General features: G+C 41.6%; 2 protein-coding genes across 9 annotated transcripts in view; one reads left to right on the top strand and one right to left on the bottom strand.

Annotated features, from left to right (window-relative positions):
* The window catches only part of GPR176 (G protein-coupled receptor 176), a 40,575-nt gene extending 35,940 nt beyond the window's left edge, over positions 1-4,635 (bottom strand). For 3 of the 5 annotated variants that reach the window (XM_068946287.1, XM_068946289.1, XM_009668839.2), the window contains exon 1: positions 3,501-4,635. In XM_068946287.1, the coding sequence (XP_068802388.1) occupies positions 3,501-3,732 (232 nt within the window). In that variant the 5' untranslated portion in view covers positions 3,733-4,635. The remainder of the gene's footprint in view (positions 1-3,500) is intronic. The other 2 variants (XM_068946288.1, XM_009668838.2) reach the window with 1 other exon arrangement.
* A 4,166-nt stretch (positions 4,636-8,801) lies between these two features.
* EIF2AK4 (eukaryotic translation initiation factor 2 alpha kinase 4) overlaps positions 8,802-16,693 on the top strand; it is a 40,912-nt gene continuing 33,020 nt past the window's right edge. For all 4 annotated transcript variants that reach the window (XR_011141541.1, XR_011141540.1, XM_068946279.1 and 1 more), the window contains exons 1-5: positions 8,802-9,067; positions 11,280-11,395; positions 12,606-12,708; positions 15,258-15,431; positions 16,302-16,382. Coding sequence is in view for 2 of the 4 variants with exons in the window: in XM_068946279.1 (XP_068802380.1) it covers positions 8,915-9,067; positions 11,280-11,395; positions 12,606-12,708; positions 15,258-15,431; positions 16,302-16,382 (627 nt within the window). In the remaining 2 variants the exon portion in view is untranslated. The remainder of the gene's footprint in view (positions 9,068-11,279; positions 11,396-12,605; positions 12,709-15,257; positions 15,432-16,301; positions 16,383-16,693) is intronic.

The raw sequence follows: 16,693 nt of genomic DNA, 5'->3' as shown, positions 1-16,693 counted from the left end.
TAAACTCACCAGTTCCCCGCCTGTCTCGTACTGAAATCTCATGGCAGTCTACAGCCAAACGAGTGCATAACGGGTAATATTTGTCAGGTGCAAGGTATAGAGATGCTTCAGCAGATTTCCCCCATCTTATTCCTCAGTCCTTGAACATTAAAAAAATAGGTAATCTGCTAATCAAGAACTTCCACAAAAGCTGTGGAAAAGGAACATTGGCAGGTCTGCACAGACTCAAAGTCTCATAAACAGCTGTTTAAGACTGTCATATCTTAGCACAATGCTGTGGCTTCGTTAACTCGGTAATCCATGAACATCCTCTGTGAAGAGCTCTCATCTTCAACTGTCCTAAATTATAAGGGACTTTTAAACCAATATTTATGTTTTGTCCATTCCAAACATCGAATAATCTGATTCTTTACAAAAATCAGGCATTTTTAATGACTAAAACTATAAATCAGGAGAAAAAAATAGGAAGAAAAAATCTGCAAATCAGCAAGCCTCCTCTTGGTATCTCTGGTTGGTTCTATCAGTTAGATCCTCTGCTGTGTATACTGAGATCACATCCAGGTTTCAGCTTTGGCAAGTTTGTGAGAGTTATATAATCCTTTTTAAAAATGAACAAAAATCCTAGAATCTAGAATTTTTGTCATCATTACCTAAAATAAACAAATCATCGGAGGATGTGCTTTCAATGTATTACAAAGTAAACATAAAGAAGAACAGTTATCTGAGGAACTATTTTTAACTCTGACTCTTTATTGTTCTAAACTGATATCACAAAACACTCACCATAACACTGCCATTTCAAAACACAGGAAAAACTAATACAAGAACACTGTCTACAGCTACAAGTCCCCCCACAGGTCTGAAATTGGAGAGAAAAACATAGTGTACATCATCTCTCTCAAGACAGGCTATCGCTATGAAGTCCTTCTGTAGCGCAAGTTACCAAATTACATTTACAACTCAGCCTGCGATTCCTCCCTCTTCAAGGACCTGGACCTCTCTGAGCTGTATATTGCTGCTTATGCTAGATCAGCAGTCATCATCTAAACCAAGGCATTCACATTTGTTCCCTTTCCAGTTGGAAGCAAAAGTCATTTCATCCTTTTACAAAGGCAGTGCTATTTCATCCAGTACCAAAGTGACTTGGGCATTCACTGAGGCTGTGGGAGGCACAAGCCACATGTTCTCCTAAACCTGCGAGGATTCAAACCCATACATCCCCTAACTCTGAGGAGAGCACCTCACCACCTCATGCTTCAGGGGGAAGGGCCGTCTTAACTCCTCTCAAAGGGTTTCCCCTTCGCAAAGAGGAACCTGGGACTCATTGGACCAAGGAGCTGCTTCTGCAGCTCCACTGAGGCACCCTCCTGGGGCGGGAAGAGACGGAAGCCAGCCCACACCCCACGGACCATGGCAGGGAACAGATGAAGAGAAATACCTTACGGCGCTTGTGCATGCATAAACGTGAAGTAAACGTCAAGTTGCTCTCCCCTGCCAATGGAAGGACAGTGCTTGGCATGCGCACAAGCAGCACTTGCGGCATGTATGAGGGGTGAGCGTGCGGGCACCTAAATTCAAAGTCCTTTCGGAGACCTGGGCTTTGACTTCTTTCTGGCTTTGTTTGCCCCCAGCAAAAAGGGAATAACAGTACCTAGGGATGCTATGCTATACTTGCAAAGACTCATATTTTCAGCTGTTATGATACCATGTGTCATAAATATTCTTAAAATAGTGTTTTGGGGCAACAGAAAGACAGAAAAAGGCGGCAGTTTCCAAAAAAAAAAGAAAGAAAGAAAGAAAAACCAGTTAAAATTAGTTTCTATCAGTGCAAATTCACAAGGCCTACGGCTAACATTTGTCATTGTATTACTGCATTTTCATATCGAAGAAAACATGATCTCCTCTCCTGTTTTGCTCTATGACAGGCCTAGGGAGGCTAGTGGTCTGGAAGCTTTGCCAGCTTCCCTCCCATCTAATCTGCAGATGGGCCCTTTACAAGGGGACCACATCTTTTCAGAGAGTCTACCTCTTGAAAGCAGATTACCAAGAGTGCCAAATCATGACTTAGAGCAAGTCTTGTGAAATTCAGGGCTTTTTTTCCTTCAGTTCCTAGCTGCCGAGGGTCCGATCACATGAGAATCTCATTCTTCTGGCGAGTTTTAAAGATCCCTGCTCACAAAACTAAGTCTGGAAATAGGACTCAAACACATACTCTTAAGGTTCAAAACCCAGAAGACAGAACTAAAATTCCGACTTTTCTCACCCAAACTTGTAATTTTTAGGACACTGTTGTCAATACTGGGATCAGGCTCTTAAATCTCACTTACTGATTGCTGGCTGTCCTTTTGTGCCAGGCGCTATCCAACATACAGTAGGTCCTTTCCACACACTACCAACGCTCTAAATAGAAAAAGCAGGACCTACGAACCATTATCCCCACGAGAACAGGAAGAACTGGGGATAAAAGACTCAGTGATTTGCGGTAATACCCAGTAAGTCTATCACTGAGCCAGGATCTCAAGCCTGTTCCAAGACTATCCTTACCATCATTTTAGAAATAAATGAGTTAAGTGATGTTAAATACCAACAAACAGAAATCAATATTAGAATGAATTACTGTGACCACAGAAATAGATGCTAGCATTACCCAAGACCAAAAAAACAAAAACATACCCTTGATAATAAGAAATAATGACCATCTGCAAAGCCCTGTGAGGATACTCTCAGTCAGGCCTTGTGTAAAAAGCCTCATCTTTTCCAGCAACTAGCTTCCAATTACTCAGTGGTGGCATTTTACTGAAATCTAACTTTCTAATCTCCCAAATAGTGCAAACTGGTCTCATCCAAGGGTGTTTTTTTTTTTTTGATAAGAAATACAAATACATTTCTAACGGAACAATTTACTATAGGTGCTTAGAGAGCATATGTACAAAAATTTGTAAAGTTACACAGCAATGCATTAGTAATTTACTACCACCTATCTAAAGTGTACGATTCTTGGCTTAAGTACAGTTAAGTAGGTAAGATAGCAGGTGGCTATACATGTTTACAGCCAAAAGTACTTCCGAAGGATTCACTGAAATCTGCAGGACACAAATGCAGAATTTTGGTAGCAGTACAACTTGTTTAAAACACTCCACATGCTTTTCTAGGGCAATCAGAGTAGATCCCACTACGCTTAAAAACAAGGGTATAATCAATGCATTAATTTTTTTATCTATTTAAGCCCTGGCAGAAAAGTTTACTAAGAAATACATCCATGTAATGCACTAATTTTCATCTGTTATGGATGGGTAATTTTTTGTAGTAGTAACTTTTGCACATCAGAAAACCATAAAGAACTTGAAATCGTACCCCTAAGGACCTAAAACCTATAATGCAGAAAGAAGAGTCACTGCGGTAGCAAATTATGCCCATGCTAATTATCCCCGGGGTCTGCAGTCACAACCACGAACCTGAACGAACCACATCAACGAACAATTCCAGCAACGCTCACTCACCCAGCAAAGAGCCTATAAAGATGACAACTTGCACGGCGGTAGTGAAGTGCCTGTAGGTTTGCTCTTCGCTGTGCTCCTCGTTTTGCAAGGCAGCAATCCCACTGGCGTTCCTCCTGTTCCACACAACTTGTGCCGCAGACACGTTCCTAATTTCCACAGCTCTGGTGACAGCTTGGTAGAGGAGGGCATGCTCGCCTTCGCTTTTCGAAACCCAGCTTCTGTTGTACCCCATGGCGAGGTTTCCTTCTTCCTCCTCACCGCCTAATGATCACACACGACTGAACCTGGGCCCTGCCACCCACCGAGCACCCAAGCGAGGAAACGCTTTTATGCATACAGCCCGGTCTGTCACACTCGGGAGCATCTTCCTCACATTTCTGTGCCCTGGAAAGCAGGCTTGGCTTCTCATGTTTCCACCTTGCAAATCATTATATCCAGAAGAGAAAAGAAGAAAATAAAGCAGGCTCTTCCTTGCTATTAGTTGTCCCATATTTCTCACTTCTCAGTGCCTCGGCATGTATTACTGCAATAAACACGACCGAGAAAAACGCAGTCCCCCCCGCAGTTCATCCTCCTAACCCCACCAGCTTCTCTCCCCCCCACACACCTCGCTATGCATTAAAATGGGTTTGCAAAACTTGATGAACCACAAGCTCTGTCCCCCCTCTCCGTTCTCAGCCTTTGCATCAGCTTTTTCACCACCTCGCGAGAGAGAAAGCCTCTCTTTCCCAGTGACGAGTCTCCCCGAGCTCTCTCGACTCAATCTCTCCACTTTTCCTACTGTGGAAAAATGAATTACTCTTGCATGCGCTCCGGCTCTGCGCGACACCTGATGAACAAGCGGACCCTCACAGAGCGTCCAGAGGGAGTAAGCGAACGGTCAGTGGCTTCCGCAGCGCACGAGCTGTTTCTCAGGAAAAAACGGTTTGTTTTCCGATTCCAAGCCAGAGAGCACTCCGCTCTTCACTGCGGCCAAAAACCTCCGCGTCATCCTACGCGGCCTCCTGCCGGGGTCCCCCAGCTCGAGCACAATTCTCTTTACAACCTGTAATACCGATACGTGCGCAGGCAGCCGACTAACACGGCCACGCCGCGCGCCCTCGCTCTTCCGCAGGCGGCGGACCGCCCGCGGCAGGCGGCGGGGGCGGTAGGCAGGGCCGGGCCGGGCCGGGCCGGGCCGGGCGGCGGGGCGGCCCCAAGGGCGGGGAGGGGGCGGGGCTCTCGCCGCCGGCGCGGGGAGCGACGCCATCACGTGGCCGCCGCCGTGCGCCGGGCGCGGAGGGTCGCAGCCATTTTGGTGAGGAGCTCTCGGGTCCGGCTGCGGCGAGCCCGAGTCTGCTCTGTGGCAAGTTTCCGTGATGACCTCGGTTCAGTCGAAATAGCAAGGCAAGGGGTGGCATGTTATTCCCGCCGTCTGCTGATACTAGGAACGTTGTTTAAAAGGAAGAATTTCTAAACTGAGGCTTTAAAACAAGTCCTGCAATTCTAAGATTACGTCCAAAGACGTTTCAGACTTCTACACATCCTTTTTTTTTTTTTTTTTAATTGAATTTGCTGGGAAAGCTCCCGTACAGGCGTACAAAGTTCAGGTTTTAACTGTGCAAAAAGTGTGCAAGCATATGCTGGGCACCCAGCTTAAAGCATATTTGGCTTTAGTTTTAATGTTTTAGAATGATGACTCTTTAAATCAAGCTGAATAGGGTGAAGGATTTTTTGTAATGTTTTTAATATATATCCTTCGACATTCCTGTACGTTTTTCCACTGAATAGTTTAAATAGGCTAATGTAATCAGGCAAAGAGTTACTCAGTTTGTGGTAGTTTGTTTTGTTTTGTTTTCTTTTTTGTTGCAGAGACTAGCTCAACTAGGTGTGACACTTGATTTCCCTGTTGTAATTAGACAAGGTAGGTAGTCTTAGAGCAGGGTTCGTGGGGACCAGCGTACCGTTGTGATTTCAATTTATCATGATAGTTCTGATCTACAGGGACAATAAAAGTGACGTGATCAAGAATGAAGCTTTAAACCAAGAGATTTTTCAGCAATCGGTCAGCGAATTTGGAGCTCAGTCTCTGGAAGAATAGCTTGCTTTGAGTATTAACCCCTTCACAGCAAGGCACATAATTTCATTTAGTCCTCTCATAACACCACTTTTCCAGAGACCCTGAACTAATAAAACCTCTCTCTGTGACATAAGCCCTGTCTCCTCTGATCTCATATTATACCACCGTCTTTGATTACATGGCCAGAAACTATTTTTTAAATTCAGTTTGAAAAACTTCCTGTTTCCATGTTAAAATAATATTAATAAGCTTGCAAAGTTAAGCAGCCAAAGAACAGAAATATCAGTGTTAATAAATACCTTTGCATGATTAATACATTCCCCCCTGCACATGGATTAAATGATGGCCCTTGCAAGAGTAGTGAGTTGTCATCCTCTGTGCACCAAACAGATGCAGGCGATGAATGCTCTGCCATGGTTGCAAAGCACCAGTTCCATCCTAGGCCCTGGGGGCTGATGGTTCAACCTCTTGGAGTGCAAGTCTCCAAACTCTTCACTCTAGTCTCTTCTCTAGTAGTCTGTGTCTCTCTTCCCAACCTCTAGCCTGCCCCCAGTCTCACTCTCCTTCATACTCTTAGCTCTCACCCCTACTCTCAACCCATTCTCGTTGTCTAGTCAGTCCCAGGTTTTCTTCCACCTTCGCACTCATAGGCAGATCCATGATTTGTCAGCAGCTTCAAATGTGCTTTGCCCTAATCATAAGTTTCCTTGGGCTCCTTCCTCAGTTTCTTGTATTGGAAAAGTACATAATGTGAATGAAAAGTATATCCCTCTTATACAGTGAGGATGTATGTTAATGTCTGTAAGAGAGAGAAGATGAACATCCGCTGGCAGTAACTTCTTTTGTAGATAACTACCTTTTCTAGTGTATAGATGTATTTCAATAAAGTTTTCGCTGAATATAAAGCAAGAATACAGCAATTAACCTATATTTTGTCTCTTCTCTGGAGATAAACACTACTCAAAGGCAAAGTTTCCTTCTCCTGTATAGAAGATAAAGGAATTAAAGGTGTAAAATACACTTTTGTAACTCTTAGAGTATCTTTGTCTAGAAAAGAAATGTCTGCTCGCCTTCACATGGAGTAGATCTGAGGCTACATATTGGTAACATTGAGAAAAACAGAAGAAATGTATATGACAGTGCTGAAAAGTGCTTGCTAGTTTTAATTGATTGTACCTAAGCAATGTGCTTAATCTCCCATCTTACAAATGCAAACTGAAATATACGGATGGGTTTGACTAAGGAAGCTAGGGTATGATATTTATCCACCATGAAAAAAGATCAGATAAATGTGTATTACTACTAGATTTCAAAGGGATGAAGGCATCATCTACTGTATTTTTATTTACACAATGGCATCCTTTATATTCAATATCATTGTTTTCAAATCAAATCTCATAAAATTATGCCATAAACACACTTAATTAGGGCTAACAATCAAGTGACTTCTTATGCCACAATATTTTTTGTCCAACAGTTATTATTTCTTTTCAGGGCAGGAGTTCTGCTTTTTAGAATCATGTTCAGTAATAAGCATGTGGTACTCAAATGTTAATGCTGTCTCTTCCAGAAGTGAACTGAAGGACATCAACTATATTAAAAATACTCTACAGTGGAGAAAGAGGTTCATGAAACATAAACCCCAAATTTCTGTTAAAGAAAGTATTCCTAAAGTTTCTTTGTTATTGCTGCCTTATATCTCCAAATTGGCCAGCCTTTCTGTATCTTTGTGTGGAGGAGAAAATGAGTCCAGTGGTTGGTTCAAATACAGCAGCTCTTCTAAGAAGGTGCAAGAAACTTTCTAGTGAACCAGTACAGTGGTGCAGGTCAGATTTGACTGCAAAAGGAGATCTCTATTGTTGCGAGATAGATACTATGCAGTTTTTCTCATGCAGTTCACCCAAAATATCAGAAACATTCTACTGCTAAAGGCAGATTCCAGACATGGCAAGGAACCAGTGAGCAGTATCAGAACAGTGATAGAGTTTAGGGTTTGGTTTCAGTACATATTCATGGCACTATGAAACTGCCAGTCAATGAGTTACAATCTCAGCTGGGATCATAAGAATCTAGTTTAAATTAAATGGAAAGATAAACTTGTAACAAATTCACAAAATCAGAAGGACCAACTGAGGACTATAGAAACTATTCTGTAGAGTAGATCCATCCTTAAGGGGTGTGTTTATAACGAAAAAGTCTGTACTCAGAGGTCAGGGAGTAAACTGATACTTGCCAAAAGTCCATTAACATAAACCTCTTGTAAAAAATTAAGGGAAACAACAAAAGGCTCTTCATACAGTTAAAAAAAAGAAAAATCGAGTCCCTCAAGCTGCAATAGTAGCGGTGTAAAATAATGTCAGTACGGCTCTAAAACTGTATTTTATTTGTTTTCAATTAAGATGATAGTATTTGATCTTGGGGAAAAGACAATATAGTTAATGGGAATCCCGATATGAAAATGACTAGATCTAAGACGAAAGCAAAGCTCACAGATGCAGTCCATTCAGTGAACTGCATAATTCCTTCTTAGATTCCTAAAAGATGAAACCGCATGAGCACAGCGTATGGCTGCAGAGCAACAAGCTATGGACTACTAAAGTTAAGTTTCCTTTGCCTTGGGATTACAAACTTAGGCGGATAAGCATATACGTATGTATCTTATTTGGGAGCTTCTCATTAAGATCACAAAACTTAAAAAGGCTACGTCATCTTCTAACAATCCTTCATTCAGTAGTTCCCACATGAAGAGAATGAAGGAAAGCACGTTTACTTTTCTGTTTACCACTGGTTCCCTGAAGATTGTCACCTCTCTCTCTGGTGCCCCCAAGAGACCTAAGGCCTGACAGGTTGCAAATGGGTTGGGGCCTCACTTTGTGTTTGGAGTTCAGCCAGCCAAGAGGTCAGGGCTACCCGCCCTCCACCGCCTAACAACAGCCACGGCAATCTTTGGGGGAAAGATTTGTTTTCGTTTCTGCATGTTTTTTGGCACTTTGCTGGCAAGCCTTTCTCAAGGTCTATACAAAATAACTGCTCGTATGTGGTGCATATCTCTGTATTCATGGAGGCAGAGCGAGGCGAGGCTGCTGTGGGCCCGCAAAGCCGTGCGGGCCGCGGGCGCCCGCAGCAACGCGGCGCAGCTCCCGCGGCCGTACACGGCACGAGGCCGCCAGCGGCGCCGCGGCACGCCGCCGGCCCCGGCCGCCCGGCTCCTCCCCCCCCGCTCCTCCTGCTGCCGCGGGGGCGGCGCCGGGGCGCTGCGGGCAGCGGCCGCTGCTGGGCGGGCGCCGCTTCCACGGTGGCAGCGCGGCGGGGCCGCCCGGCATGGCTGCCGCCCGCCCCCGCGCGGGAAGCTGACATGGCCCGGAGGAGCGGGTCGCAGCAGCTGCCGGCGGAGGCCGCCGCGGAGCCGCCGGAGAGCTACCAGCTGCGGCAGGAGAACGAGCTCCAGGTGCTGGAGTCCATTTACGGGCAGGACTTCCAGGATCTGCGGCGGGACCAGGCCTGGAAGGTAGCGAGCGCGGCCGCTCTCCCGCCCGCCCGGGGTGCGGGGCCAGCCGTGGGGGTGCCCGGCCCCCGGCCGCCCTCGCCCCGCTGCCCTCCGCCGCCCCGGGCCGGCCGCTCGGGACGCCCGGGCGGCGGCCGCTGGGCGGCCGAGCCGAGCCGGGGCGGCGTTGCGCTGCCCTTGGCTTCTCTCTCTCTCAGCGCTTTTTGCACCTTGCAGTGGCACCCGCCGCTTCCCCCCGAGGAGGCACAGGGCAGATCAAGGGGGTCTGGGCAAGCAGCTTGTCCCCGGCCGGTGCTCCCGAGCGCCGTTTGGAGGCGGCGGGCCTGGGCCTGGGCCTGGGCCTGCGCCCCGGCTCCCTCGGCTCTTAGGGCCGCTGCTGCTCGGCCGGCCCCGTGGCACACGAAAACGTGTTTCGCGCAAAATGCTTGCGTTTCTGTGGTGCATAATAAATGTGGCTGATTCGGGCGTGTTGTTGGTTTTGTTGCCTATAATAGGCAGGGCTCCGCTTTCTCCGTCCCTCCCAGGTGAAAGGAAAACAGACAGTCGGAGGCAAAGCGGGTCTGCGTGTGTTGGAGGGATGGTTCCCTCTGCCCCTTTCGGGAGGGCGGTAGGAGCGCGCAAAACGTGCCTTGGCACTCTCCTGCTGGCATAAAGTCCTTTTATTTCTTGCCTGACACTTCTTGTCTCTTATGGTTTGCCTGTTGTCTGCCACCTCTTTGGCAGTCAGCTGTGTAACTGGCCTCCTTTGTAGTTAATCCTCTAGGCTGATACATTATTTCTATAATTAATGCTGTGCGTATAACTTGCCTTTCAATTAACTGTCAGATATATTTTTTTTAAGTTTCCTCTTAATTCATTCCTTAACTGACTAATTGCATGCACGCTTAAATATCGACATACGTGTTGCTGAGGTTTTTGCATATTTATTCCATGCCAAGGTTTATTCAATCTCTGGCTGTCTCCATGAGAACTTAATACACTAATTTTATTTTTTACATTTTTTTCTTTAATTACAGCTAATTAATGCCTAGGTCTACTACTCATTACTCTTTTCTGCTTCTCTTTCACGTGAGCAATGTTTTCTTGAGGTTTTTTTTTTTTCCAAGTGGCACCGTCTTCTTGTACCTGGAGGTACTCATCACTCATTTCAGTTCCCCCAGTTCACAGTTACTTTCATCTCTTTTCTTTACCTTCTTTTATCTTTAATTTCTAGAAAGTATCACAGATGCCATTGTCTTTCTGCCATAAACCTGAAGTTAAAATTCTTCCAGAAACTTGTGACTTTTTTTTTTTTCTGACAGAATGTGATGCTAAGGCTGTTAGTAACTCTCTAGGTTATCAGAAGTGTTGCTCACCCCAAAGACTGTTAAATTCATACCCAGCATCCTCTTGACTTCACTTCTTTTCCCTGTCTGAATTGCAAAGGGAAAGTAGAGGGGATATTGACCATCTTTAACCTATTGCCATATTTTATTATTCCAAATGATTTTATTTCCCTACATGTTTGTCATTTTATTAAGGTCTCTCTTGTCTCTTTTTCTTTCCCGAAAATTAAACTTCCTATTAAAAAACAATGTTTGGAATGTCTGTATGCACATATTTTACTCTATTTTGAACAGTTAATTTGACCAGTAGAAGAAAGAAAGGATAATACTTCACAAAACTCTGTTTTGTGCCAAAAATAAAAATATAGACACACAAAAAAAATTACTGTCCATCTATTTGGCCACGCAAGGTGTATACAGTAGATGTGAAGCTAGGAAATGTTCCCGTATCAGAAAGGAAAATACTGACTCGTATTTGTTAGAGATCTAAAACAAACAGAAAAGAACCAGCTTTATTTGTATGATGAATGTTTTAATTTGTGATATTCCATAATTAACCTGTCACGTTTTTTTTTTCTTTTTCCCTACTAAGCATAATAAGAGAGTCTTACTGTAAAACCTCCTCTTGCTCAGTCTGACCCATTTTTCTAATAACGGTAACTGCACCTACCTGAAGAAGTTCTGAAAATAGGCAAAATAAACTGGGATAATCAGTGCACTTGTTCACTTTATCACTGAGCAATGTCAATACCATTAATATATTTTTTTAATAGTTTGAATGGATGGTCTAGCCTGAATTCTGACATAATGTAAATGATGAGACTTGTGTACAATAATTCCTGCTATAGTAAAATATACTAGTAAATCAAAATCTTTGGTTTCCATTTTAGGTTAAACAGCCTCCTGAAATTAATTTAGTTCTGCGTCCTCAGGGACTGACTGGTGATAATGAAGTATATGCCAAAGTTGATTTGTGGGTCAAATGTCCACATACTTACCCTGATACGTGAGTGAACATTAAAATACAATCTTTTTTTCTGAATATTTTTCTTTGTTTTCCATAGTAAAGCGTAAGCTGAAAAGCAGGTAGTTTTGCTCAGGTGCTATTATTCTGGCTTTCTGCGTGTCAGTACTAAGCCTGTGGTGGTATTTTAAAGTAGGTGACTAAAACTGCACCTGAATTGGATGTGGTCTCTTGAGTGATAGAGAGTAACAGGGATGCATCTGTCTCTAGAAGACTTGAGACCGTGATTTTTAGCTTGAGAATACAGAAGCATAGGTATACTTATTAGCATCTTAGTGGCCTTTTTGAACTTTTTCACCTCATGACTTGTTCTGCTGAAAAGGGGACTGAATCTTCATTTTTAAAGCCATCTGCTGTCCTAGCTGTAGCTGCTGTTCCTGTTTTATGCTGAATTAGCCTTCTGGAAGACTAATGGCTGTTTTCTATACAGAATATAAAAAGGCTTGCAGGTGATCTGGACCTTCCTTGTTTGGGACTGGAAAGTAATTTTGGGGGTAAACATTACTCTGGGAGCACAGACCAAAATGATTAGGTCAGTCCTTCTGTTACTGGTTGTGTCCACAGCATAACTCCCGTTAGCCCGTCCATGTGTACAATGACCTGAGTGGTGTAAAAGGGAACAGTTATTCCTTACCAAGTGGTAACTCAGTTATACCCTGCATCGCAGGGCATAGCAACCACTGTAATTTTTTATTTAAGTTGCAGATGTTCTACTTGTTCCTAGAAATATTTTTTTATTTTGTTGTTATTTATTGCAGCCTGTTTCTTTACGTTTGTAACACCTGTATAGTGGTAATAAATAAATTTTAAACACCTAAATGCTATTCTGGTAATATTTTTAATGGACTGTTACATAGCTTACTACTTGAGAGCTGAATTATAAGAGACTGCAGAGTTTCCTGGTAGCCCTTCTGTTGGGTATAACTAACAAGCAGTCTCCAGCCGGAAAATTTAATGTTAATGATTATAAAATAGTATTTCTGGTTTTGTTGTATATTTTATGTATAATATTTATATACTGCTTATTTGAGCATTGACTGATTACCGTGTCACTGTAAACTCCTTTTTCCTTCACCCACTAAATCTTTTTATCAGCCTTTTGTGTCTTACACAATTGCATTTTACAATCAGTTTTTTTAATGAGGACATTTTTTCTGTTCTGTTGCTTGTATCGTTTTGTTTCTTCTCCCAGTGTCCCTGAAATACAACTAAAAAATTCAAAAGGCTTGTCAAATGAGAAAATAAATGAATTAAAATCTAGACTAGCAGAATTGGCAAGACAGCGCTGCGGAGAGGTAAGAGTTTTTCACTTCCCTGAGAAGAGAACTCGGGTCCTAAATATTCTAAAACATGTGTGTGGTATAATATAATCAAATACATTCAAATGGGAAGAATGAGTTGTGTTGTTGCTAAGGAAGAAGAGAATTCTTTCTTTCTTAAGAATGTTTCTAATTAATAAAAGTTCAGAATAGGCATGCTCTAAAAACACAGTGCTATGTAAATATTGCAAATTGTATCCCTGTTCACGGACAGCTGGATTCTTATTCTAACAGTTATTTCACATTATGAAAGGTCTTACTACCACTATAAAATTGGGAGCTTTCTGCCTCTTTCGTTTTAATTTGAATATTATAAGTGGCTATAGACTATTTAAGTGAACAATGATTACATAGGCAGTTTTTCAGTACTGCCTGGTTCATCTAACACAGAACTGGAGGCGAGAGACCTTGACTGTGTTTCCAGCTCAAAGCTGACCTCTGTAGCTTTTGCACAGCCACTATGTGCCATTATGTCTTTTGTTTTTTCAATTTTTTTAGTAAAATTGATGCTTGTCTTCCCCCCAAATAGTATGAAAAGAGAGAGATGGGTAGATATGAGATGTTTAGAATGTGCATTTATTTTTTTAAGGGTTTTTATTAGTCCCCAGATATGTTTGGTGTTAACGATACCTTTAAATTGTTGCTGAGGACTAAAATGGTTGAAAGAGTTACTTGCAAGCATTGAATTCTCTGTGAGAACAGGTTATAGTATGTTTCTGATCTCCATGTGGAAATGTTACGCATCCGATTTGCTCAATTTGCCATTTTAAAAGTGAGAAATACGCAGCTGTGGTAGTTAAAATTGGAAATTGAAAGCAAAACATTCTCTGAAGTCTTTCTACCATTTATATACTACGCTTCTGTTCTGTTTTGTTTACAAGTTTTTATGCAGATACTTTCATAAAAACTATTTTAGCCAGATGCTATTTTGTTTCGGTTCTGTTTAATATCAAAGAATTTCCTCAAAACATTTTTAATGTCTTTGGAAGTTAACAGTTTACCAGTGTACTCTGGTGTGTTTTTTTTTTTTTTTTTTTTTTGTAATAAATGTGCCATGGACAGTTGAGAGCAAAGAGGTGAAATAAGGTTCAAGTTCTCCATCTGGTTTTTACACCCTGAGATATATACCAGGTCCGCTCACAGCTGACCCCAGGAAAGCTATTGGGCTGTAGGACATTAAATTCCAGTCTGATTTCTGGTCTTATTGAAAGGAGCTAAAAATATGTTATAGGTTTTCCTAATATTAATTTTCCAAAGGGAGAATAATCGTGTTTGCTTTAGGGACATGTAGATACAGTTTTGAATTACATACATAATATACATTTTTGATGAATGACATACACAACTAATTCAAGAATTTTCTCTGCAGGGAAAGGAAGATGGTTATTCTCTCAGCCTTTATAGAGATTTTTTTATTGAAGTGTATTCTGCAGTAGGGGAAGTTTGAAAATGCCTCAGCTATCTGTCAAATTGAACAGTGGATAGATTTTTTTTTTTTGAATTATCTAGGTTCCTCTTTTTCTTTTTTTAATACATGTATTTACATGCATGCTTGCCTTTCTTTCAGAATAATAACGTGGGAAAGATATTTCATTCTGCACATGGCAGATATGTGCGTATTGTGCTATTCTTTCTGTTCCAAATTGCCTTCTGGGTTCATTTTTATGTGCGAGCAGGGGATTCAGTGTTTGAGAATTTTCTAAATGTCAGTCCATTACAGGCAGATGCTAAACTTTGGTATGGCTACGCTCCCATCTGTGCATGGAAATCAAGCCCAGTGACTGCTGAGATGAATCTTCCTGATGTACCGTTGCTTTAATTTTGGAGACATAGCGGTCTGCTGGTGATAGGAATTGTCCAAATTAATAAAGGGACGTTACTAGACTGATGAAAGCTCAGATCCCAACAGGTCAACAAGTCATCAGTTCACGCCTACATAAGCAGTAACTCAAGACTGATTGCAAACAAGCAAGCCATGCAACAGAATTTGGATGAATTTTCAGTGCAGTTCTTATTTTAGTACTTGTGGCTATATAAACCTGGAGTCCCTTTAGTGGTTTTACAGTTGGGCTAGTTTGTGGAGGAAAGATTGGATTTAATATTAGCAATGAAATAAGCAACTTTTTCTTAGCAGTGTGTACAGTAATACCCAGTTGCAAAGGGATAATTCTGTTGTAGCTTATATGTCATAAATGCATATCTTTGCAAATAGAAAAACGCTCCTAAAATAAGGGAGATGAGAAAGATGTTTTGTTTGTTTGTTTTTTGAGAGGATGCTTGAACTTGGCATTCTTTCAGTAATTTTCAGCATCTTTGCTACCATAGTCAGTGATTTTTTTCACGTCACGGTTCATTAATAAATAGTTCTGAGAAAGACCTAATAAGTAACAAAATCGGCAGTCACACACTGACGCTGCTGTGTTGCTTTTGGAAGTTGGGTGTCAGTTAGTAAACTGACTATGTGTTCTACCTGTGCTTTGAACTGTTTTGAGCTCTGGGTGTCATTCATCTTTATCTTCTTTCAGGTGATGATATTTGAACTTGCAGACCACATACAGTCATTTCTCAGTGAGTATAATAAACCACCTTCCAAGTCATTTCATGAAGAAATGCTAAAAAATCATCAAAAGGAACAGGAAAGACTGGCCCAGGAGGAATTGCGTAGGGTACAAGAAGTGAAGAGAAGAGAAGAGCAGGAGGTAAGAGAAATTAAAGTATGACTAACCCTCTGCTCTTAAAATAACATAAACAATCGTGATCTTGTAAATCATCCCTTCATGTAATACCTTATTAGCAATAAATTGGTATTTTAGTAAATTATTAGCCTGTCAGTCCTGTCATTCTCAGTTGATCAATAAGTACCATATGAACTATCTGCTACTGCTGTTGTGACATCTTTTACTGGTGTGCTTTTAGTCCTCAGAAGCCCGGAACAAACTTAAATATTGATCGTTAACCCTATGAAAGCCATTCATAAAGAGGACCTTATACAGACATATGACCAAAGTCCGTTCCATCTTAATCTAGGAAGTATTAGCCAGTTAGATATGTAATCATACCTCACTTCCCAGTAGGGTGACTGAAATCTTCTCTGTGACAGACTTCTTCAGAGTTCGATAGGTTTAATCTAAACAGGCATCTTAATGGACCTAGATACTATTCTTCACTACAAGCGAGGGGATTCATCTAAATCCCACAGACACTTGTAGTGTAGAAAGAGAGTCTTCACACAGTGGGAGTATGGGCAGTATAAGTACTATTTTCTTCTTTTTTTTAAGAACACTTTAGCTTAGTTCTCAATATCTTTTCTGTGTGTGGAAGTTCATTGTCGAGTCTGTCAGTAAAAGTAATTTTATTGTTGTCTAAGGCGCCATTCTCCTATATCATACAGTTGTTGCTGTTTTCTCTAACTTGCTCAGGAGAGCTAATCTGACTTCATTTTTTATTCTGCTGAGATCCACAAATCTGCTTAAACACTCTTCAGTATCCTAGCTTTCTTTGTCAGAGTAAGATTAGCAGTTGCACTGTATATACTGTTGCATGTCTAATAGCATTGAAATTAATTTCAGCAACGTGAAATCCTTAATGAGATTCAGAGAAGGGAAGAAGAGAAAAGAGGAGAAAGAAAAAAGAAAGAGATTGCTAAACAGGTATTCTTTTTAAGCAGTTGTGCAAAACCATTGCAATAACTTTTTTTTCTGAGTACTACAGTACACGTTTATAAAAACTGGGGAGTATTACGTGACTAAATTGTTCTGGGCGTCTTTTCTCATCCAGTGCTTCTAATAGATCTAGATTTTAAAAGTACTGTTTCTTCTTGATTATATGCGAGTTATTTCTGAAAGAAAATCAACCGTAGGACAATTAAATATATTCATTAATATATTTGCATCTTTTCAGTGTACTGAAATGGATATTTACAAACAGATATTGAATAAAGCTGTTAACGGTGTTTCCAATT

This window comes from Struthio camelus, chromosome 5 (assembly GCF_040807025.1).
Source record: "Struthio camelus isolate bStrCam1 chromosome 5, bStrCam1.hap1, whole genome shotgun sequence".
Taxonomy (NCBI): domain Eukaryota; kingdom Metazoa; phylum Chordata; class Aves; order Struthioniformes; family Struthionidae; genus Struthio; species Struthio camelus.
Note: the sequence above shows the minus strand (reverse complement) of the source record. Positions and strands in the feature narration are given on the sequence as shown.